General features: G+C 40.8%; 1 protein-coding gene and 1 pseudogene across 3 annotated transcripts; both read left to right on the top strand.

Moving 5' to 3' along the window:
- Window positions 1-1,402: 1,402 nt before the first annotated feature.
- LOC141766900 (peroxisomal succinyl-coenzyme A thioesterase-like) lies at window positions 1,403-9,676 on the top strand (annotated as a pseudogene).
- A 3,392-nt stretch (window positions 9,677-13,068) lies between these two features.
- On the top strand, window positions 13,069-23,413 carry LOC141766596 (peroxisomal succinyl-coenzyme A thioesterase-like). 3 transcript variants are annotated; one of them, XM_074633562.1, is made up of 11 exons: window positions 13,069-13,271; window positions 14,734-14,939; window positions 15,116-15,215; window positions 15,302-15,492; window positions 16,163-16,332; window positions 18,500-18,619; window positions 19,469-19,551; window positions 19,712-19,805; window positions 20,791-20,871; window positions 21,405-21,549; window positions 21,668-23,413. In XM_074633562.1, the coding sequence occupies exons 2-11, from the start codon at window positions 14,744-14,746 to the stop codon at window positions 21,802-21,804; spliced, it is 1,317 nt and encodes a 438-aa protein (XP_074489663.1). In that variant the 5' UTR covers window positions 13,069-13,271; window positions 14,734-14,743; the 3' UTR covers window positions 21,805-23,413. The 3 variants fall into 3 exon arrangements, with proteins under 3 accessions (XP_074489663.1, XP_074489665.1, XP_074489664.1); XM_074633563.1 differs by having other exon boundaries at window positions 13,256-13,271; window positions 14,743-14,939; XM_074633564.1 differs by lacking the exon at window positions 18,500-18,619 and having other exon boundaries at window positions 13,070-13,271.
- Window positions 23,414-23,771: the final 358 nt, after the last annotated feature.

Genomic DNA, 23,771 nt, shown 5'->3' with positions numbered 1-23,771 from the left:
ACCACTAAAAAGCTAAATCATCATCAGATGATAGACGATGGGTTCAGAGATTGCATTCCAGCCAATGCTTTCCACCTCATTTGCTCTCAACATGGACTGTTTACCTGCATTCAACCAAAGCCTGATCAAACCTGATTGGTCAATACTCCTCAGACTATACAGAGAAACCAGAACGCTTATAATACCAAAATCTTCAGATATCAGTTTATAGTGATTATGAAATGACTTGACCTGTTAAATAAAGTCTTGCCTAAATAGGTTTTCAGAGCTTTTAAACAGTAACTTCACCCAAGAAGAATGAATAATAATAATAACAATAACAACTGTATTCATAATTAATAATCCCACTTGCACTTCACACGTATACGACAGAAAAGAGGTGAGTGCACCAATACTTTTCTTCCATACAAGATCCAAGTGTGTGTAAAATAGGCGTTGGTGTAATGGATACCAAACTTGTGACCTTAGTGATGCTGAGTGAATGAACCCTTTAGATGATGGTTCTATGAATGTCATTTACAATCTCCACAGGTTGTCCGGTAAGAACATGAATATGATGATGATGTATCAATTAGTCCAGGTCACACACACTCTCTTTGAGATACCACTCATTTATTGATTGAAGATGGTTTTTAAATCCTTTTATGAATAGTGTGGATAGTGGTTACTAAATACAGAAAATAAAATACAAAAACATGAGCAGGTATTAGTAACATGAAATAATAATAAACAAACAGTATTGTATGAAATACAATGCAAGCTAAACAGTTTAAACAGGAGTAAAAGGAGGAGAACACAGCCTTCTTAACTATAAGGGAGCGTCAACAAATAGCAGACTCAGACTCTCAGGCAGTACAATGAGCAGAGTGCACACAGAGGGTGATATGAGTAATTGTGATGTTGACACATAAACACACAACTTCTCATTCAAACTATTATAGAAACACAAGCATGAGCATTATAACATGATACATGTGACTTTATAATTATTATAGCGATGCAGATACTAAACAATAGACAACTATAACAAATACTCACATTCTCATGGACGCACAGGAAAGACCATATCAATAAATAAAGATAAAAGAGTCCAGAAAAGTGCAACACTGATGCTGAGCTGAGTTGGAGGACAAATGAGGATTGTGATCTGCGCAGAAGGTGATTGGAATAACAGCACTTTCTGATCATGTGAAGACCATGCGCCAAGCCACAGACTATTGGTCCGTGCATGTGATCAATGCATGGGCTGGTGAGGGGATGCTTTTTGGTTAAACTGCTGCACCTTCTGAACAGTGTGCGTTGACTAAATCTGGACTCGACGGTGGCATTTTGTGTCCAGAAAGAGTGATGTTGCTGTGGGAGGAGACTGAAGCTCCAGCCTGTGAAGCTGAACTTCAGGTTAAATAAAAATCAGCGGTCAATCAGTGGCTTATACACACCAAACCTGAAGAAGAAGGCTGTGAGGTCTGCATCTGTTCTCAATCTGCTTGTACAGTAAGTGTTTACAATTTAAGGAATAAATAAGCATTTAAGGGAAGCTGGGGCATAACATTAAGTCTTTTAAGGGACTTTGAGTTAAAATTCAGGCCGTTGTACAGAAATTCACATGTATATATTTAGCTGTTTTTAGATGTTTGTCTTCAAAATTGGATACCTGCTCTTTAGTATTGGAAAGGAGTTCAAGTCAAGTCCATTTTTATCTATACAGTCCAATATCGCAAATTTGCCTCAAGGGAATTTACAATCTGTACAGCATACGAAACCCTCTATCTTTAGACCTTCGATTTGGATAAGAAAAACTCCAACCAAAAAACCCTTTAACAAAGACAAATAAATTCCTTTTTGCAGATATTGAGGATATGCACAGTTAACAAATAAAAAAATATATTGAGTTTTGAACAAACTGGATGAACTAGAGCTGATGTGTGCTCATCATGTAATAAGTAACTTGATGAGTTTATAGATTAATATGCGTGGTTAATGAATACTACTCTAGGACATTTTGTGCCCAGTTAAGAACTGGCACTTAACACTGGTAACTGAGGTAGGCAGATATAAAGGTATTCCTGACGAACATTTTTTTTTTGCTTTTGTGTTGTCGAGAATGAATTTGATGTTATGCCCCATTTTTCCGAATACAATGACTTGAGGAATCATCTGTTTGAGAAGGTTCAGTTGAAGAACTCTCATCATCGTGTTAACAAGAGAGGACCATGATTCAGAGCAAGCTTGACAAACTCAAGCTGTCTTTAGGAACCATTCACAGAGTAGAGTCTGATCAGTTTATCCATCCATCCATCCATCCATCCACCCCTCCATCATCCATCCATCCATCCATCCATCCATCCATCCATCCATCCATCCATCCATCCATCCATCCATCCATCCATCCATCCATCCATCCATCCATCCATCCATCCATCCATCCATCCATCCATCCACAAGCTGCTTGGAGATGGTCTTATAGCCTTTACCTTTAACATGCTTGTCTATAATTTTCTTTCTAATCTCCTGAGACAACTCTCTCCTTAGCTTTCTGTGGTCCATGTTCAGTGTGGTACACACCATGACACCAAACAGCACAGTGACTACTTTTCACCCTTTAAATAGGCAGGCTGACTGATTACAAGTTTGAAGATACCTGTGATGCTATTTACAGGACACACCTTAGTTTAATATTTCCCTGTGGTCAAATTATTTTCAATCTTTTCTAGGGGTACCATCATTTTTGTCCAGGCCAGTTTCATTTGTTTGTTTTTTAAAATGATTCTGTTGAACCACAATTCAAAAACAATAGCTGATTTTCATTAGTTAATTTTCAGTGAATTTTTATTTATTATTACTTTTGTCAGTTTCAAGTTACTTTAGTGACCATTGTGGGTTTTTCTTTCTTTAACGGAAGGGTACCAACATTTTTGTCCACGTCTGTATATACAGTATATGGGGCAGCAACTTGGTCCCACACAGTTTATGTATATGTTCAGTTGAATCAGGATGGACAGGAAGCAGGGTTGTGTGAAGTTGTCGGTCGAGCCGTCCAGAGGGCTCATGGATGAGAAGTTTATCGTCCTGGTCCAGAACGTCTTCCCTGGTTCCCAGCTGACCATCTACGCCCTCTACCAGTGTGATGATGGACACAGCTGGGAGGCGTTCGCTCACTACACCGCCAACACCACCGGGACTGTGAACGGTACGTGGTTCAATACCTAGACCTGGAAAATTAAAGAAAATTATTTTAGAAATGTTTTCAGTCATCTTAAAGTTTGTTATTTACAGCAAAACACATTTCGTTATAAAAATAAGCAGCTTTTTGGAAAAAATGAACATCAAAATTTGAAATAATTTTTCATGCCTTTTACCGTACAGTTTCAGAGGATCTCAGTCTGGGCGGGACATATTCTGGAGTTGAACCGATGGGTCTAATGTGGAGCCTCAGACCCGTTCCAGGCAGCAAACCTTGGCTCAGGTAGACCGACAAGGATAGAGCTGTTCAGATGATACCAATCAATACCGAATCAGTGTCAGAGTCAACTCTTTCCCATCATCCCTCAGGATGAGGAAGATGAACGTCCAGACTCCCATGGAGGTCAAAATCTCGGTGTACCAGGGTCACCAGACTGAGGGCTTCGTGGATCAGGTACCGCTGGCCGGTGTGGTGGTGGAGCGCTGGTACATGGCGCCCGGCGTCCGCAGGATCCCGGTTACAGAGAACGGACTCACTGCGACCCTCTTCCTCCCCTCAGGTAGGACCAGAGGAAAAACTAGTCTGCCCACTACTGGCTCACTTGCCAGAGTGGACTAGACAGAAAAGAAACCCCAAAAAAGCCCATAAGCAAACAGTGAAAATAGCCCCAAGGCAAGAGCAGCTAATGGCCGACTGACGCTCTGCAGAGAAACAAATATTAATAATCTTAAAAACACTTTATTACCAAACATTAAAATACATACCGATTAAATGTTAAAACTAGGGCTGCCAAGTATTAAATACTCTTATCAACATGGGAGTGGACAAATATGCTGCTTTATGCAAATGTATGTTAACAACACAAAAAAATGACAAATATTGTCCAGAAACCCTCACAGGTACTGCATCTAGCATAAAACATATGCTCAAATCATAACATGACAAACTGACAGGCAACAACAGCTGTCAGTGTGTCTTCCCAGCTGGGAAGCAGGGCTGAAATACATGAACACCATGAATGTCACACACATTCAAACCCGACAGCATAAAACAATACACACAGACACCAGTCTTAAGCCGACCAGTTGATCCTGTCCTCTCGTCTTCTTTGCACGCCAACAGACAAGTGAAAAATGTTTCCATCAGATATATTCCTAGAGAAGATCAGATAAACAATATCATTGTTGTGTAAACTGAGAATTGTTTTTGGTGTTTTGACTCGTCTGAAGGACCGGGACCTTTCCCCGGCCTCCTGGACCTGTGGGGGGGTGGAGGGAAGTTGGTGGAGTACCGCTCAGCGCTGCTGGCTTCTCACGGCTTCGCCTCCCTGGCCCTCGACTACCTGACACCTAAAGTCACCATTGAAACTGGGAAGATGGTGGACAATGAGTACTTTGAGGTAAAACCTGATGAGTATCTAAATTACTGCTCAGTGCATCTGAAAACATACATGCTACTGTTTATTCACACAAAAGTATGTTGAACGATAGTACACATATTGAGTATTCAGTGCATTGTCTGCGATTTTGGTCGGATATCTGCCTTTAAAAGACAGACTATGTGTAACTTTAAATAATAAAATATAAATTGCTCTCCCAAAAATTTCTATCAAGACTACAGAGGACATGGTGTGATCATGAAGTGCAACCTGCATCCTGTTAATAATCATTTATTTTGGCTGTGAGACAAATATGTAGCACCGGGCCTGACCCTCTAGTAGGGATGTGACGGTGAGGAAATTTTCCCACCGGTTAATAAAGTCGTGACAACACCGGTGTTAGCGATTACAATGGACATTTTACAAGAAAAGATGACGGTCAATAGGTGTAGCGCGCTTACTTTGATCTTTAATGTCAGGTGGCTATGTGTCTGGCCTCTCCGGTCCAGCTTTCGCTGCGGAGCAGAAAAAGCCATGCTGTGATTTGGTACCAAAAAGTTGTAACATTTGGAGATTTCTGCATGAATTGCATTTTTCTTGGCGATTGGATGGCGAGCACTTCTGTTGTGTAAACTGCTCAGAAACCCCCTTATTGTCAATCTAGCTAGGAAAGCCATCCATTCTCTGAATGCTCTAGGTCTCTAGTCTGTGGCTGTAAAGTTTCATGAGGCTGTGATTATCCTAGAGGTCACCACAGGTCATTTTATACAGTGAGGTCAAGTTCCAAAACATGGTCTCACTACAATGAAATGGCTACTATGGGGACTAACATCATCACACATGAATACAGATGGGCTCATTGGATCCAAAAGAGTCTCAGCTTTACAGTGTTACCTAATTTATGTAATTCAAGACTTTTTAGGGACCCCAGTATGCAGAAATATTCAAATACACCATTTTAGTATAGGCGGAAATAACACATTTCTACTGTATTCAAAAGACTGAATGGTTTTTGCCCCAAATTGCATGTTATTATCATAAAGTGGGCATGTCTGTAAAGGGAGACTCATGGGTACCCATAGAACCCATTTTCATTCACATATCTTGAGGTCAGAGGTCAAGGGACCCCTTTGAAATTTGCCATGACAGTTTTTCCACGCCAAAATTTCGACTACCTTTGGACCTTCGCTCTAGCTCTACCAGAGCTCTAACTGAGCCTGCTACAATCAAAGATTAACCTCAATGGTGTAATATGTTCATAACTGTTTTCTAGTTTAACAGTTTGACACCAGGTTTCATTGGCTGGAAAGGTTTTTCATTTATCTCTAAATGCAGATCCACTGTTGGAGAGGAAAAACCCTTTTAATAGGAAAAAGGGAAATCTAAGGAAAATCATCACAGAAATGATCGTTCCTCCAGGACAGATGTGTGAATTATTATCTGAAGATTTAGATAAGACAAAGATAACATAACTGACTGTTTCTTAAAACGTGATTTCACAACTTTAGTCGCCTGACACTGAGAGGAAAGGTGAGAGTCAAAGATCACACCCAGATTACAGCAGCCTGTAAACTACCAAGACATAATGAGAGCTGGTTCATGGAAACGTGTTGCCAATTAAAAATATTTGAAGTTTGAGTTATTATAGATGTCACAAGGTTTATGTCATCTAACACTGAATACCAGATAAAAGGATGTAGACCGCAAGAAATGAAGAAAGACGTACAAAGCTTCATCCTCTACAATACAGAGTGCAATCTTGGTTTATATGCATGTTAATATAAAGTATGAAAATCCACACAAACTTAAACTTAAAATTTCTTTTCTGCCTGTATCACAAAATGTTCAAAGCCTGGCCTCTGTGATACAGCTGTAACAGTTTGTTTTCTGACATGTTTTCCTGCTGCAGACTGCCTACAGACTCCTGGAGCAGCATCCTCAGATCCTCAGCAGCAGGATCGCCATGATGGGTCTTTCCTTCGGCACCAGTGTCACCTTCAAAACAGCGGTTTACTCCAAAGTTGTAAAGGTAAGACGGCTAGCTGAAAGTTACTTCCATCATCTTGATACAGCTTGAGGCTGGCCCACGCTAAAAGATTTTTCAAATCTTAACAGATGTTGAAAATGTGAGACCACACAGATAACGACATGTTGTGTTAAATTGAACAGTTTTGAACCCATAGTGTGTGGAGAGCAACGATTTGGCCAAAACAGCACAAAACACACTAACAGATTCATTCATGAACAATGTTGCGGCCTCTCAAACTAACGAAGGCTCTGGAGAGAACGAAGCTAGAAAGGACGCCATGAGACAGTTATGTGAAAAGGAAACAATCTATTATCAGTCAGGAAAAAAATAAATGTCAGAATGCAACTAAGCAAACAAAGGGTTGGAGATCCCAGTTAAATGAACAAAAGAGGGGGAAGTCGCTGGGCCGGCCACGCAATGGGTTGTCGCACCCAGCTCATAACCCCTAAACTGAAAAAGGAGTTTACTAAAAACTAAACTAACAGGGATCTCCAGCCCAAAAACAAAGTAACAAAGTAAATTGTGGGAAATATCATCATAGATCGAAAAAAAAAGGAAACAATGGAGACCCCTTAATCAGTGCCACGTTTCTGCTCAGTGTTCTGGCTGCTCATGAAGCTCTAAGTTGATAGTCAGATAATAATAATTGTTGTTTCCACATAAAGTTGTTTTATAAATTGCTCCTTTGTCATTTTGTGTAGTTTTGCTGTTCTGTGTCACTTTTTGGATCTTGCTTGTCTATTAAAATGATTTCAGGTTTCCGTCTCCACTGGTCATGTGTAAACCTCTGTATATGTTGTGTGTGTGTGTGTGTGTGTGTGTGTGTGTGTGTGTGTGTGTGTGTGGTCTCCCAGCTCAGGTGTATAGTGAGTATTAGTGGGAGTCATGTGCAGCCGATTGACGCAACTATAGAGCAAACATTTATTGTCTATAACCAGTAAGTTGATCTTCCTTCAGTTACTTTCATATTTTTGCTCTCTCCAGAGAATGAACCTTACATTTGAATGACCCCAAGACCTTTCCTTTAGCGCCACCCTCAGGACAAACTTTGATCTTTCTCTGAAGCATTTTTTAGTGTTTTTATGTTGTCCAATCAGAAACGTTGATAAGACTCGCTTCACCGAGGAGAATCACGTGATCTGGCGAGATCTGCTGCTGCCCATCCCCACTGACCCCTCACTCAAAGTGGACGTGAGTACCACCAGGCAGAATTTCTCTCTGCCTTTTCCTCTTTTTTGGGATTATTTTATTTCGGACTTTTCACACACACACACACACACACACACACACACACACACACACAAGATATGAAACACCCAGAACCCATACACAAAATTTCAAGCCCAAGTTCACACAATGTTGATTAAGCCTATTGCCACCAGGGAAAGCTCTCTGTATTTTGTAGTATACCGTAGTTGTGGTGTCTGTGGCGACTTTCCCTTGCTGGTGCGCCAGAAGTGATGCGTTTTATACCAACCGGCCAGAGCTAAAGGGGACAGGAAGGGGGAGACCATAGCGACGGAGCAGCAGCTAGGAATATGGCAATACTCCTAAATCCTAAGAAGCGCCCAACCAAAGTTTCGGGAGTGGATGCTCCAGATAAAAAAAAATAACTTGGCATTCAGAGGAAGGATTAAAGTTATTTTCCTTTTTTTATTTTATTTCCCTCCGGCCTTATTTGCAAGGGAAGACTTGAAGAGAGCGCTCCTGGAGGCGAGGGGAGATGTGGTGAGCTCACCTGCAGGCATATGTCATCAGCATGTCCACAGTGTTTGTGTATTTACTCTCACTGCCAGAGGGGGGAGACAAAAGTTCTGCACTGCAGATGGTTTGCATTATGTTGTATCTATGTGTTTAGAGACTAAACGGCGATGTGGATGAATTTATTTTATATTCTTTCGTTTTCAGCTGAGTCTACAACAAAGTGAAGTATCTGTGGCTAATCTTGCCTCTCTAGCTCTGAGTAATGCCTCAAAAATCCACAGATAAATGATTCCACAGGTGATATAGATATTCAAAGCTGCAGCCGGTGATAAAAGCTGAAACGCTGCTGCTGTTTGTCTCTGAGCAGGTGGGACGACTCAAGTGTCCTCTGTTGCTGGTTGTCGCTGAGGACGATCAGAACTGGCCCGCCCAGGAGTCTGCAATGGACGTGAGTTTACTGACATGACGACATCCTGTGTGAATAACAAGCTGGGTCCAGAGGTTTGAAGCTCCAGGATTAAACTTTACTGGTTGCTGAGAGGAAACTGAATCGTTACTGGAATATATTGAATTACAAAATGGCCATTATTAAATAAAAGATAAGTAAAGTTAATTAATTATATGAATAAATAGAGCACACAAAAAATTTCAGATGTCATTTTATTTTACAAACACAGCAAACATAAAGGGATATAACAAGGAATAGAGCAAAGTGGTGTAACAGTTTCTATTGTTGCAAACCAAACTATGTAGTGTTTTTACACACCTCTGCACACAAGAATCTCAACAAAATATATGTTGTTTTCACCAGGACCAAATGTTTTTTTGTGTTATTTTTTATGCTGGCATGTTATTGTGTTAGATCTCATGCAAAATAATGTATTGAATTTAGTGAAAAGCAACATTTTGCTCACAGACCTTTTAATGTCAGGAATTAAACATACAAATATGACACTAGGTTTTTTACTTCCTGTTTTCCAGATGAAGGAGATGATGAAGCAGGCGGGGAACAGCCACCTGCTGACTGTCCTGTCGTACCCGAACGCCGGTCACCTGATCGAACCTCCGTTCACACCGTTCGCCCGAGCCAGCACCTTCACAACTGTCGGCCCATCATCTCAGACGGGTAGGTTGACCCTCAGACCGGGAAGATTTATCTCTGAATGATTCAAAGTTAAGGTGCCAAAATCAGGACTTGAGTTTGGAGGTGTGACGGCTGTTTCAGTTGCCTGTTGTCTTTGCAGTGGTGGTTCTGTGGGGCGGCGAAATGGTGGCACATTCTCACGCTCAGGAAGACGCCTGGAGGAAGATGCTGGTCTTTCTGAAGGAGCATCTGTACGGCGGCGCAAACCCTGGTGCAACTTAATTTTCCCACCTGTAACCAAGCCACAACTGATGAAGAGCTACGGACGTAAAAGTACCGTTCATTTTTCCCATAGATAATGTTATGCGACTCACGTTGACTACAGCTTTGATGGACATGAAATGTTCCTGGTTGAATCACTACAAAAGATGAATAACTGTGTTCACGTGTGTACGAGATAAAAACAATGTAATTCAGGCACCAAATGTAATGAAATGATTCAAACTTCCATATAGAATTTGTCCCCACAGTGTTGCATGATGGGAGAGAATACTGTTGAACCTGGATGTTGACTAGTCCAGTAAAAAACATCAGTGACCCTCGATCATTATTGAACCACAACAGTGAAACTGGGCTCTAAATACTGAGTTAGAATGTTTTACTTTGGGCCCTCTGCAGTCTAGTTTCAGTGGTCAGATTGAAGAGGTTTAAACTGATCATCAATAGTGCTAACCCCTAGACCAACCTTCTCTTTCTATTGTCCACTTCCAATATACAGTCTTTAAGTACATAACATGATTTATCAGAAACAAAGTTGAATGAATTAAAACTGGTGGTCATAACATAAACATAAGAGATCGTTACATCATCTGGGAGAGTCCCGTGTTTCTGTTAAATAACATTCAGGATACGCTAAAAGAAATGTGAATACAGAACCAGAACCAGCGGCTCCTCCGACACATCCAGTTCTAGACGTTAGACTGATGTTGGCCAAAAATAACTTCACCTGTTTTTATGCAAGGTTGCAATTTTTGATGATATATTTGGACAAAAGCATCCAAAGATAATCAGCTTACAATGATAGAAAACAGAGAAAATCATTAAATCCTCACACTGGAGAAGCTGACACCAAAGAATAGTTGAGTGTTTTCAATTGATAAAATGACTTAACTGATTAATTAATTATCTAAATATAGATAGATTTTCTGTGGATCGACTCATAAATACAGAGATTCTTTCACAAAGCATTTTTTTGTTCTGTCCTAATGTACCATCATTACATTAATAAAATACAGAATGAATAAACATGTCTTTGAATCATCTGTCTGCAGTTAACAGATTTTCCACACATCAAATTCCTATTCATAATTTGAAAGCATGATAGTTTTATGTTTCGGTAAATGTTTTTACATCATGCCTCTAGCCACAGCTATCGCCGGCGCGGCGGCATGATGATGTTTTCGGGTTGTCCGTCCGTCCGTCCGGATCATTCTTGTGATGTCTCAGTAACGCCTGGAGGGAATTTCTTCAAATTTGGCACAAATGTCCACTTGGACTCTGTAGGATTATGAAGGATCCTCACCACCCAAACAACAGACTGTTCCAGCTGCTGCGGTCAGGCAAGCGCCTCCGCAGCCACGCAGCCACGCAGCCACGCAGGCACGCAGCCAAAACAGAGAGACTGAGACAGAGTTTCTTTCCCCAGGCCATCCGGACTGTGAACTCTGAACTCACCAGGGCGCCAGCCAAGCGCCACACGCTGCCCCTCTTATCCACACACCTTCACACACACACCTTCACACACACACACACACACACACACATTCATAGAGCTACATACAGAGAATACACATACACTTATTATACTATTCACACTTATATTTACTGTAAAAATAATACCTTTGTCCCTTTAATTTGTATTACATTTTAAATATATTTGTATAGTTGTTGTTTGCACAATCTTGTGCGCACTGCCACTTTGCATTTCACTGCTCATCCTGTATGAGTACGTGACATAACAACAATAAAACTCTTGAATCTTGAATGTTGAAACTTTTATCATAGTGGCAGCAATGTACTGCTGGAGCTCATAAACTCAACACAAACTAAACTGACATAACTGTATCAAAACTTTGTATTTTCCCTTTATGAAGTAGCAGATTACACCGCCCTCTCCTGGAAATGTCCTGGAAAATGATTGGGAAATTACCAATCTGGAACCAATCGGCTATCGGTCTGACGATGATTTAGCCTCTGATGTCAACGGTCAATATTTCGGGGGTTCCGGTGTAGTCAGCGGATATCCGGGCCAAGACTTCCTCTTCCGTGCACTGCTCATTGTTTACAGTCCGATTAGCAACTTGAGACATGAGATTGCAGTTTACAAGCTAACTGTAAACCACTAAAAAGCTAAATCATCATCAGATGATAGGTGATGGGTTCAGAGATTGCATTCCAGCCAATGCTTTCCACCTCATTTGCTCTCAACATGGACTGTTTACCTGCATTCAACCAAAGCCTGATCAAACCTGATTGGTCAATACTCCTCAGACTATACAGAGAAACCAGAACGCTTATAATACCAAAATCTTCAGATATCAGTTTATAGTGATTATGAAATGACTTGACCTGTTAAATAAAGTCTTGCCTAAATAGGTTTTCAGAGCTTTTAAACAGTAACTTCACCCAAGAAGAATGAATAATAATAATAACAATAACAACTGTATTCATAATTAATAATCCCACTTGCACTTCACACGTATACGACAGAAAAGAGGTGAGTGCACCAATACTTTTCTTTCATACAAGATCCAAGTGTGTGTAAAATAGGCGTTGGTGTAATGGATACCAAACTTGTGACCTTAGTGATGCTGATTGAATGAACCCTTTAGATGATGGTTCTATAAATGTCATTTACAATCTCCACAGGTTGTCCGGTAAGAACATGAATATGATGATGATGTATCAATTAGTCCAGGTCACACACACTCTCTTTGAGATACCACTCATTTATTGATTGAAGATGGTTTTTAAATCCTTTTATGAATAGTGTGGATAGTGGTTACTAAATACAGAAAATAAAATACAAAAACATGAGCAGGTATTAGTAACATGAAATAATAATAAACAAACAGTATTGTATGAAATACAATGCAAGCTAAACAGTTTAAACAGGAGTAAAAGGAGGAGAACACAGCCTTCTTAACTATAAGGGAGCGTCAACAAATAGCAGACTCAGACTCTCAGGCAGTACAATGAGCAGAGTGCACACAGAGGGTGATATGAGTAATTGTGATGTTGACACATAAACACACAACTTCTCATTCAAACTATTATAGAAACACGAGCATGAGCATTATAACATGATACATGTGACTTTATAATTATTATAGCGATGCAGATACTAAACAATAGACAACTATAACAAATACTCACATTCTCATGGACGCACAAGGAAAGACCATATCAATAAATAAAGATAAAAGAGTCCAGAAAAGTGCAACACTGATGCTGAGCTGAGTTGGAGGACAAATGAGGATTGTGATCTGCGCAGAAGGTGATTGGAATAACAGCACTTTCTGATCATGTGAAGACCATGCGCCAAGCCACAGACTATTGGTCCGTGCATGTGATCAATGCATGGGCTGGTGAGGGGATGCTTTTTGGTTAAACTGCTGCACCTTCTGAACAGTGTGCGTTGACTAAATCTGGACTCGACGGTGGCATTTTGTGTCCAGAAAGAGTGATGTTGCTGTGGGAGGAGACTGAAGCTCCAGCCTGTGAAGCTGAACTTCAGGTTAAATAAAACTCAGCGGTCAATCAGTGGCTTATACACACCAAACCTGAAGAAGAAGGCTGTGAGGTCTGCATCTGTTCTCAATCTGCTTGTACAGTAAGTGTTTACAATTTAAGGAATAAATAAGCATTTAAGGGAAGCTGGGGCATAACATTAAGTCTTTTAAGGGACTTTGAGTTAAAATTCAGGCCGTTGTACAGAAATTCATATGTATATATTTAGCTGTTTTTAGATGTTTGTCTTCAAAATTGGATACCTGCTCTTTAGTATTGGAAAGGAGTTCAAGTCAAGTCCATTTTTATCTATACAGTCCAATATCGCAAATTTGCCTCAAGGGAATTTACAATCTGTACAGCATACGAAACCCTCTATCTTTAGACCTTCGATTTGGATAAGAAAAACTCCAACCAAAAAACCCTTTAACAAAGACAAATAAATTCCTTTTTGCAGATATTGAGGATATGCACAGTTAACAAATAAAAAAATATATTGAGTTTTGAACAAACTGGATGAACTAGAGCTGATGTGTGCTCATCATGTAATAAGTAACTTGATGAGTTTATAGATTAATAGGTGCGGTTAATGAATACTACTCTAGGACATTTTGTGCCCAGTTAAGAACTGGCACTTAACACGGGTAACTGAGGTAGGCAGATATAAAGGTATTCCTGACGAACATTTTTTTTTTGCTTTTGTGTTGTCGAGAATGAATTTGATGTTATGCCCCATTTTTCCGAATACAATGACTTGAGGAATCATCTGTTTGAGAAGGTTCAGTTGAAGAACTCTCATCATCGTGTTAACAAGAGAGGACCATGATTCAGAGCAAGCTTGACAAACTCAAGCTGTCTTTAGGAACCATTCACAGAGTAGAGTCTGATCAGTTTATCCATCCATCCATCCATCCATCCATCCATCCACCCCTCCATCCTCCATCCATCCATCCATCCATCCATCCATCCATCCATCCATCCATCCATCCATCCATCCATCCATCCATCCATCCATCCATCCACAAGCTGCTTGGAGATGGTCTTATAGCCTTTACCTTTAACATGCTTGTCTATAATTTTCTTTCTAATCTCCTGAGACAACTCTCTCCTTAGCTTTCTGTGGTCCATGTTCAGTGTGGTACACACCATGATACCAAACAGCACAGTGACTACTTTTCACCCTTTAAATAGGCAGACTGACTGATTACAAGTTTGAAGATACCTGTGATGCTATTTACAGGACACACCTTAGTTTAATATTTCCCTGTGGTCAAATTATTTTCAATCTTTTCTAGGGGTACCATCATTTTTGTCCAGGCCAGTTTCATTTGTTTGTTTTTTAAAATGATTCTGTTGAACCACAATTCAAAAACAATAGCTGATTTTCATTAGTTAATTTTCAGTGAATTTTTATTTATTATTACTTTTGTCAGTTTCAAGTTACTTTAGTGACCATTGTGGGTTTTTCTTTCTTTAACGGAAGGGTACCAACATTTTTGTCCACGTCTGTATATACAGTATATGGGGCAGCAACTTGGTCCCACACAGTTTATGTATATGTTCAGTTGAATCAGGATGGACAGGAAGCAGGGTTGTGTGAAGTTGTCGGTCGAGCCGTCCAGAGGGCTCATGGATGAGAAGTTTATCGTCCTGGTCCAGAACGTCTTCCCTGGTTCCCAGCTGACCGTCTACGCCCTCTACCAGTGTGATGATGGACACAGCTGGGAGGCGTTCGCTCACTACACCGCCAACACCACCGGGACTGTGAACGGTACGTGGTTCAATACCTAGACCTGGAAAATGAAAGAAAATTATTTTAGAAATGTTTTCAGTCATCTTAAAGTTTGTTATTTACAGCAAAACACATTTCGTTATAAAAATAAGCAGCTTTTTGGAAAAAATGAACATCAAAATTTGAAATAATTTTTCATGCCTTTTACTGTACAGTTTCAGAGGATCTCAGTCTGGGCGGGACATATTCTGGAGTTGAACCGATGGGTCTAATGTGGAGCCTCAGACCCGTTCCAGGCAGCAAACCTTGGCTCAGGTAGACCGACAAGGATAGAGCTGTTCAGATGATACCAATCAATACCGAATCAGTGTCAGAGTCAACTCTTTCCCATCATCCCTCAGGATGAGGAAGATGAACGTCCAGACTCCCATGGAGGTCAAAATCTCGGTGTACCAGGGTCACCAGACTGAGGGCTTCGTGGATCAGGTACCGCTGGCCGGTGTGGTGGTGGAGCGCTGGTACATGGCGCCCGGCGTCCGCAGGATCCCGGTTACAGAGAACGGACTCACTGCGACCCTCTTCCTCCCCTCAGGTAGGACCAGAGGAAAAACTAGTCTGCCCACTACTGGCTCACTTGCCAGAGTGGACTAGACAGAAAAGAAACCCCAAAAAAGCCCATAAGCAAACAGTGAAAATAGCCCCAAGGCAAGAGCAGCTAATGGCCGACTGACGCTCTGCAGAGAAACAAATATTAATAATCTTAAAAACACTTTATTACCAAACATTAAAATACATACCGATTAAATGTTAAAACTAGGGCTGCCAAGTATTAAATACTCTTATCAACATGGGAGTGGACAAATATGCTGCTTTATGCAAATGTATGTTAACAACACAAAAAAATGACAAATATTGTCCAGAAACCCTCACAGGTACTGCATCTAGCATAAAACATATGCTCAAATCATAACATGACAAACTGACAGGCAACAACAGCTGTCAGTGTGTCTTCCCAGCTGGGAAGCAGGGCTGAAATACATGAACACCATGAATGTCACACACATTCAAACCCGACAGCATAAAACAATACACACAGACACCAGTCTTAAGCCGACCTGTTGATCCTGTCCTCTCGTCTTCTTTGCACGCCAACAGACAAGTGAAAAATGTTTCCATCAGATATATTCCTAGAGAAGATCAGATAAACAATATCATTGTTGTGTAAACTGAGAATTGTTTTTGGTGTTTTGACTCGTCTGAAGGACCGGGACCTTTCCCCGGCCTCCTGGACCTGTGGGGGGGTGGAGGGAAGTTGGTGGAGTACCGCTCAGCGCTGCTGGCTTCTCACGGCTTCGCCTCCCTGGCCCTCGACTACCTGACACCTAAAGTCACCATTGAAACTGGGAAGATGGTGGACAATGAGTACTTTGAGGTAAAACCTGATGAGTATCTAAATTACTGCTCAGTGCATCTGAAAACATACATGCTACTGTTTATTCACACAAAAGTATGTTGAACGATAGTACACATATTGAGTATTCAGTGCATTGTCTGCGATTTTGGTCGGATATCTGCCTTTAAAAGACAGACTATGTGTAACTTTAAATAATAAAATATAAATTGCTCTCCCAAAAATTTCTATCAAGACTACAGAGGACATGGTGTGATCATGAAGTGCAACCTGCATCCTGTTAATAATCATTTATTTTGGCTGTGAGACAGAAAGAGTCACATTAAGTCAGGTTCATGTTAAGTTATGTGGGTTAAAAGTCTTTGCTGCAGACACCAGGATGTGTGTCTGTTATCTTTCTGTTTATGCGTCACTTAACACATAAAATCTGGTTCAGAAGTTCATTGACCTTTACAGATCAGAGACTAGTGTTGGCATTAAAGACAACAGGAGGAAGTGTCATTCAGAGTTTTTGTTAGTTTAACTTGATATTAAATTAATTTCCATAACACTATTATTATTGCTACATTTCTACTTTAATAATATTATAAATATGTAGCACCGGGCCTGACCCTCTAGTAGGGATGTGACGGTGAGGAAATTTTCCCACCGGTTAATAAAGTCGTGACAACACCGGTGTTAGCGATTACAATGGACATTTTACAAGAAAAGATGACGGTCAATAGGTGTAGCGCGCTTACTTTGATCTTTAATGTCAGGTGGCTATGTGTCTGGCCTCTCCGGTCCAGCTTTCGCTGCGGAGCAGAAAAAGCCATGCTGTGATTTGGTACCAAAAAGTTGTAACATTTGGAGATTTCTGCATGAATTGCATTTTTCTTGGCGATTGGATGGCGAGCACTTCTGTTGTGTAAACTGCTCAGAAACCCCCTTATTGTCAATCTAGCTAGGAAAGCCATCCATTCTCTGAATGCTCTAGGTCTCTAGTCTGTGGCTGTAAAGTTTCATGAGGCTGTGATTATCCTAGAGGTCACCACAGGTCATTTTATACAGTGAGGTCAAGTTCCAAAACATGGTCTCACTACAATGAAATGGCTACTATGGGGACTAACATCATCACACATGAATACAGATGGGCTCATTGGATCCAAAAGAGTCTCAGCTTTACAGTGTTACCTAATTTATGTAATTCAAGACTTTTTAGGGACCCCAGTATGCAGAAATATTCAAATACACCATTTTAGTATAGGCGGAAATAACACATTTCTACTGTATTCAAAAGACTGAATGGTTTTTGCCCCAAATTGCATGTTATTATCATAAAGTGGGCATGTCTGTAAAGGGAGACTCATGGGTACCCATAGAACCCATTTTCATTCACATATCTTGAGGTCAGAGGTCAAGGGACCCCTTTGAAATTTGCCATGACAGTTTTTCCACGCCAAAATTTCGACTACCTTTGGACCTTCGCTCTAGCTCTACCAGAGCTCTAACTGAGCCTGCTACAATCAAAGATTAACCTCAATGGTGTAATATGTTCATAACTGTTTTCTAGTTTAACAGTTTGACACCAGGTTTCATTGGCTGGAAAGGTTTTTCATTTATCTCTAAATGCAGATCCACTGTTGGAGAGGAAAAACCCTTTTAATAGGAAAAAGGGAAATCTAAGGAAAATCATCACAGAAATGATCGTTCCTCCAGGACAGATGTGTGAATTATTATCTGAAGATTTAGATAAGACAAAGATAACATAACTGACTGTTTCTTAAAACGGGATTTCACAACTTTAGTCGCCTGACACTGAGAGGAAAGGTGAGAGTCAAAGATCACACCCAGATTACAGCAGCCTGTAAACTACCAAGACATAATGAGAGCTGGTTCATGGAAACGTGTTGCCAATTAAAAATATTTGAAGTTTGAGTTATTATAGATGTCACAAGGTTTATGTCATCTAACACTGAATACCAGATAAAAGGATGTAGACCGCAAGAAATGAAGAAAGACGTACAAAGCTTCATCCTCTACAATACAGAGTGCAATCTTGGTTTATATGCATGTTAATATAAAGTATGAAAATCCACACAAACTTAAACTTAAAATTTCTTTTCTGCCTGTATCACAAAATGTTCAAAGCCTGGCCTCTGTGATACAGCTGTAACAGTTTGTTTTCTGACATGTTTTCCTGCTGCAGACTGCCTACAGACTCCTGGAGCAGCATCCTCAGATCCTCAGCAGCAGGATCGCCATGATGGGTCTTTCCTTCGGCACCAGTGTCACCTTCAAAACAGCGGTTTACTCCAAAGTTGTAAAGGTAAGACGGCTAGCTGAAAGTTACTTCCATCATCTTGATACAGCTTGAGGCTGGCCCACGCTAAAAGATTTTTCAAATCTTAACAGATGTTGAAAATGTGAGACCACACAGATAACGACATGTTGTGTTAAATTGAACAGTTTTGAACCCATAGTGTGTGGAGAGCAACGATTTGGCCAAAACAGCACAAAACACACTAACAGATTCATTCATGAACAATGTTGCGGCCTCTCAAACTAACGAAGGCTCTGGAGAGAACGAAGCTAGAAAGGACGCCATGAGACAGTTATGTGAAAAGGAAACAATCTATTATCAGTCAGGAAAAAAATAAATGTCAGAATGCAACTAAGCAAACAAAGGGTTGGAGATCCCAGTTAAATGAACAAAAGAGGGGGAAGTCGCTGGGCCGGCCACGCAATGGGTTGTCGCACCCAGCTCATAACCCCTAAACTGAAAAAGGAGTTTACTAAAAACTAAACTAACAGGGATCTCCAGCCCAAAAACAAAGTAACAAAGTAAATTGTGGGAAATATCATCATAGATCGAAAAAAAAAAGGAAACAATGGAGACCCCTTAATCAGTGCCACGTTTCTGCTCAGTGTTCTGGCTGCTCATGAAGCTCTAAGTTGATAGTCAGATAATAATAATTGTTGTTTCCACATAAAGTTGTTTTATAAATTGCTCCTTTGTCATTTTGTGTAGTTTTGCTGTTCTGTGTCACTTTTTGGATCTTGCTTGTCTATTAAAATGATTTCAGGTTTCCGTCTCCACTGGTCATGTGTAAACCTCTGTATATGTTGTGTGTGTGTGTGTGTGTGTGTGTGTGTGTGTGTGTGTGTGGTCTCCCAGCTCAGGTGTATAGTGTGTATTAGTGGGAGTCATGTGCAGCCGATTGACGCAACTATAGAGCAAACATTTATTGTCTATAAACAGTAAGTTGATCTTCCTTCAGTTACTTTCATATTTTTGCTCTCTCCAGAGAATGAACCTTACATTTGAATGACCCCAAGACCTTTCCTTTAGCGCCACCCTCAGGACAAACTTTGATCTTTCTCTGAAGCATTTTTTAGTGTTTTTATGTTGTCCAATCAGAAACGTTGATAAGGCTCGCTTCACCGAGGAGAATCACGTGATCTGGCGAGATCTGCTGCTGCCCATCCCCACTGACCCCTCACTCAAAGTGGACGTGAGTACCACCAGGCAGAATTTCTCTCTGCCTTTTCCTCTTTTTGGGATTATTTTATTTCGGACTTTTCACACACACACACACGCACACGCACACGCACACGCACACGCACACGCACACGCACACGCACACACACACACACACACACACACACACACACACACACACACACACACAAACACACACACACACACACACACACACACACACACACAAGATATGAAACACCCAGAACCCATACACAAAATGTCAAGCCCAAGTTCACACAATGTTGATTAAGCCTATTGCCACCAGGGAAAGCTCTCTGTATTTTGTAGTATACCGTAGTTGTGGTGTCTGTGGCGACTTTCCCTTGCTGGTGCGCCAGAAGTGATGCGTTTTATACCAACCGGCCAGAGCTAAAGGGGACAGGAAGGGGGAGACCATAGCGACGGAGCAGCAGCTAGGAATATGGCAATACTCCTAAATCCTAAGAAGCGCCCAACCAAAGTTTCGGGAGTGGATGCTCCAGATAAAAAAAAATAACTTGGCATTCAGAGGAAGGATTAAAGTTATTTTCCTTTTTTTTAATTTTATTTCCCTCTGGCCTTATTTGCAAGGGAAGACTTGAAGAGAGCGCTCCTGGAGGCGGGGGGAGATGTGGTGAGCTCACCTGCAGGCATATGTCATCAGCATGTCCACAGTGTTTGTGTATTTACTCTCACTGCCAGAGGGGGGAGACAAAAGTTCTGCACTGCAGATGGTTTGCATTATGTTGTATCTATGTGTTTAGAGACTAAACGGCGATGTGGATGAATTTATTTTATATTCTTTCGTTTTCAGCTGAGTCTACAACAAAGTGAAGTATCTGTGGCTAATCTTGCCTCTCTAGCTCTGAGTAATGCCTCAAAAATCCACAGATAAATGATTCCACAGGTGATATAGATATTCAAAGCTGCAGCCGGTGATAAAAGCTGAAACGCTGCTGCTGTTTGTCTCTGAGCAGGTGGGACGACTCAAGTGTCCTCTGTTGCTGGTTGTCGCTGAGGACGATCAGAACTGGCCCGCCCAGGAGTCTGCAATGGACGTGAGTTTACTGACATGACGACATCCTGTGTGAATAACAAGCTGGGTCCAGAGGTTTGAAGCTCCAGGATTAAACTTTACTGGTTGCTGAGAGGAAACTGAATCGTTACTGGAATATATTGAATTACAAAATGGCCATTATTAAATAAAAGATAAGTAAAGTTAATTAATTATATGAATAAATAGAGCACACAAAAAATTTCAGATGTCATTTTATTTTACAAACACAGCAAACATAAAGGGATATAACAAGGAATAGAGCAAAGTGGTGTAACAGTTTCTATTGTTGCAAACCAAACTATGTAGTGTTTTTACACACCTCTGCACACAAGAATCTCAACAAAATATATGTTGTTTTCACCAGGACCAAATGTTTTTTTGTGTTATTTTTTATGCTGGCATGTTATTGTGTTAGATCTCATGCAAAATAATGTATTGAATTTAGTGAAAAGCAACATTTTGCTCACAGACCTTTTAATGTCAGGAATTAAACATACAAATATGACAATAGGTTTTTTACTTCCTGTTTTCCAGATGAAGGAGATGATGAAGCAGGCGGGGAACAGCCACCTGCTGACTGTCCTGTCGTACCCGAACGCCGGTCACCTGATCGAACCTCCGTTCACACCGTTCGCCCGAGCCAGCACCTTCACAACTGTCGGCCCATCATCTCAGACGGGTAGGTTGACCCTCAGACCGGGAAGATTTATCTCTGAATGATTCAAAGTTAAGGTGCCAAAATCAGGACTTGAGTTTGGAGGTGTGACGGCTGTTTCAGTTGCCTGTTGTCTTTGCAGTGGTGGTTCTGTGGGGCGGCGAAATGGTGGCACATTCTCACGCTCAAGAAGACGCCTGGAGGAAGATGCTGGTCTTTCTGAGGGAGCATCTGTACGGCGGCGCAAACCCTGGTGCAACTTCATTTTCCCACCTGTAACCAAGCCACAACTGATGAAGAGCTACAGACGTAAAAGTACCGTTCATTTTTCCCATAGATAATGTTATGTGACTCACGTTGACTACAGCTTTGATGGACATGAAATGTTCCTGGTTGAATCACTACAAAAGATGAATAACTGTGTTCACGTGTGTACGAGATAAAAACAATGTAATTCAGACACCAAATGTAATGAAATGATTCAAACTTCCATATAGTTGATGTCCCCACAGTGTTGCATGATGGGAGAATACTGTTGAACCTGAATGTTGACTAGTCCAGTAAAAAACATCAGTGACCCTCGATCATTATTGAACCACAACGGTGAAACTGGGCTCTAAATACTGAGTTAGAATGTTTTACTTTGGGCCCTCTGCAGTCTAGTCTCAGTGGTCAGATTGAAGAGGTTTAAACTGATCATCAATAGTGCTAACCCCTAGACCAACCTTCTCTTTCTATTGTGAAGCTTCCGCCTTTGACTGGCTTCTTCTCTATGGCAACGGTGGCCGAGGATCATGGGTATTGTAGTATTTAGAGCTGTCTGCCAAACTGACGTACAAACAGGCGGCAGCCTTCGGATCTGAAAAGTGAAGCCGAAGCTGAAGTGCCTTAAACTTGCATTCTTCCTAATAGCCAGCAGGGGGCGACTCCTCTGGTTGCAAAGACAAATGTGATTGTATAGAAGTCTATGAGAAAATGAGCCTACCTCTCACTTGATTTATTACCTCAGGAAACATTGTAAACATGAGTTTATGGTCTCAGTTGCTAGTTTCAAGTCTTCTTCAATACAGCATGATGTTCATTTAGTAAATTATGGTCCCATTTAGAGTCAAATAGGCCATAAAGCAGGGGGTGCTTTAGGGCGTGGCTACTTTGTGATTGACAGGTCGCTATCACGGCGTTGTCCGGTCTGGGAGTTGTCTGTGTTTTCATCTTACAACTTTAACCCTTTCACGGTGTGTTTTCAGTTCATGAAAGTGGCGACGTCACGGTGACGACGTCCACTTCCAATATACAGTCTTTAAGTACATAACATGATTTATCAGAAACAAAGTTGAATGAATTAAAACTGGTGGTCATAACATAAACATAAGAGATCGTTACATCATCTGGGAGAGTCCCGTGTTTCTGTTAAATAACATTCAGGATACGCTAAAAGAAATGTGAATACAGAACCAGAACCAGCGGCTCCTCCGACACATCCAGTTCGAGACTTTAGACTGATGTTGGCCTATAAGGCATTGAAAGGAACTGCTCCTTCTTACCTTCAAGCTATGGACAAACTTTACACGCCCCAAAAATAACTTCACCTGTTTTTATGCAAGGTTGCAATTTTTGATGATATATTTGGACAAAAGCATCCAAAGATAATCAGCTTACAATGATAGAAAACAGAGAAAATCATTAAATCCTCACACTGGAGAAGCTGACACCAAAGAATAGTTGAGTGTTTTCAATTGATAAAATGACTTAACTGATTAATTAATTATCTAAATATAGATAGATTTTCTGTGGATCGACTCATAAATACAGAGATTCTTTCACAAAGCATTTTTTTGTTCTGTCCTAATGTACCATCATTACATTAATAAAATACAGAATGAATAAACATGTCTTTGAATCATCTGTCTGCAGTTAACAGATTTTCCACACATCAAATTCCTATTCATAATTTGAAAGCATGATAGTTTTATGTTTCGGTAAATGTTTTTACATAATGCCTCTAGCCACAGCTATCGCCGGCGCGGCGGCATGATGATGTTTTCGGGTTGTCCGTCCGTCCGTCCGGATCATTCTTGTGATGTCTCAGTAACGCCTGGAGGGAATTTCTTCAAATTTGGCACAAATGTCCACTTGGACTCAAGGATGACCTGATTAGAATTTGGTGGTCAAAGGTCACTGTGATCTCACAAAACACGTTATTGGCCATAACTCAAGAATTCCTACGCTAATTATGACAATTTCAC

The sequence above is a fragment of the Sebastes fasciatus genome, chromosome 4, assembly GCF_043250625.1.
Source record: "Sebastes fasciatus isolate fSebFas1 chromosome 4, fSebFas1.pri, whole genome shotgun sequence".
Classification (NCBI taxonomy): domain Eukaryota; kingdom Metazoa; phylum Chordata; class Actinopteri; order Perciformes; family Sebastidae; genus Sebastes; species Sebastes fasciatus.
The sequence above is the reverse complement of the archived record's forward strand: the minus strand, read 5'-3'. Positions and strand labels throughout refer to the sequence as shown.

Excerpts from the sequence above, each read along its gene's own strand:
- LOC141766596 (XM_074633562.1), top strand. The coding sequence starts at position 14,744 with ATGGACAGGAAGCAGGGTTGTGTGAAGTTGTCGGTCGAGCCGTCCAGA. Across the intron at positions 14,940-15,115 it reads CACCACCGGGACTGTGAACG|TTTCAGAGGATCTCAGTCTG; the intron begins GTACGTGGTTCA and ends TTTACTGTACAG. Across the intron at positions 20,872-21,404 it reads CCCAGGAGTCTGCAATGGAC|ATGAAGGAGATGATGAAGCA; the intron begins GTGAGTTTACTG and ends CCTGTTTTCCAG.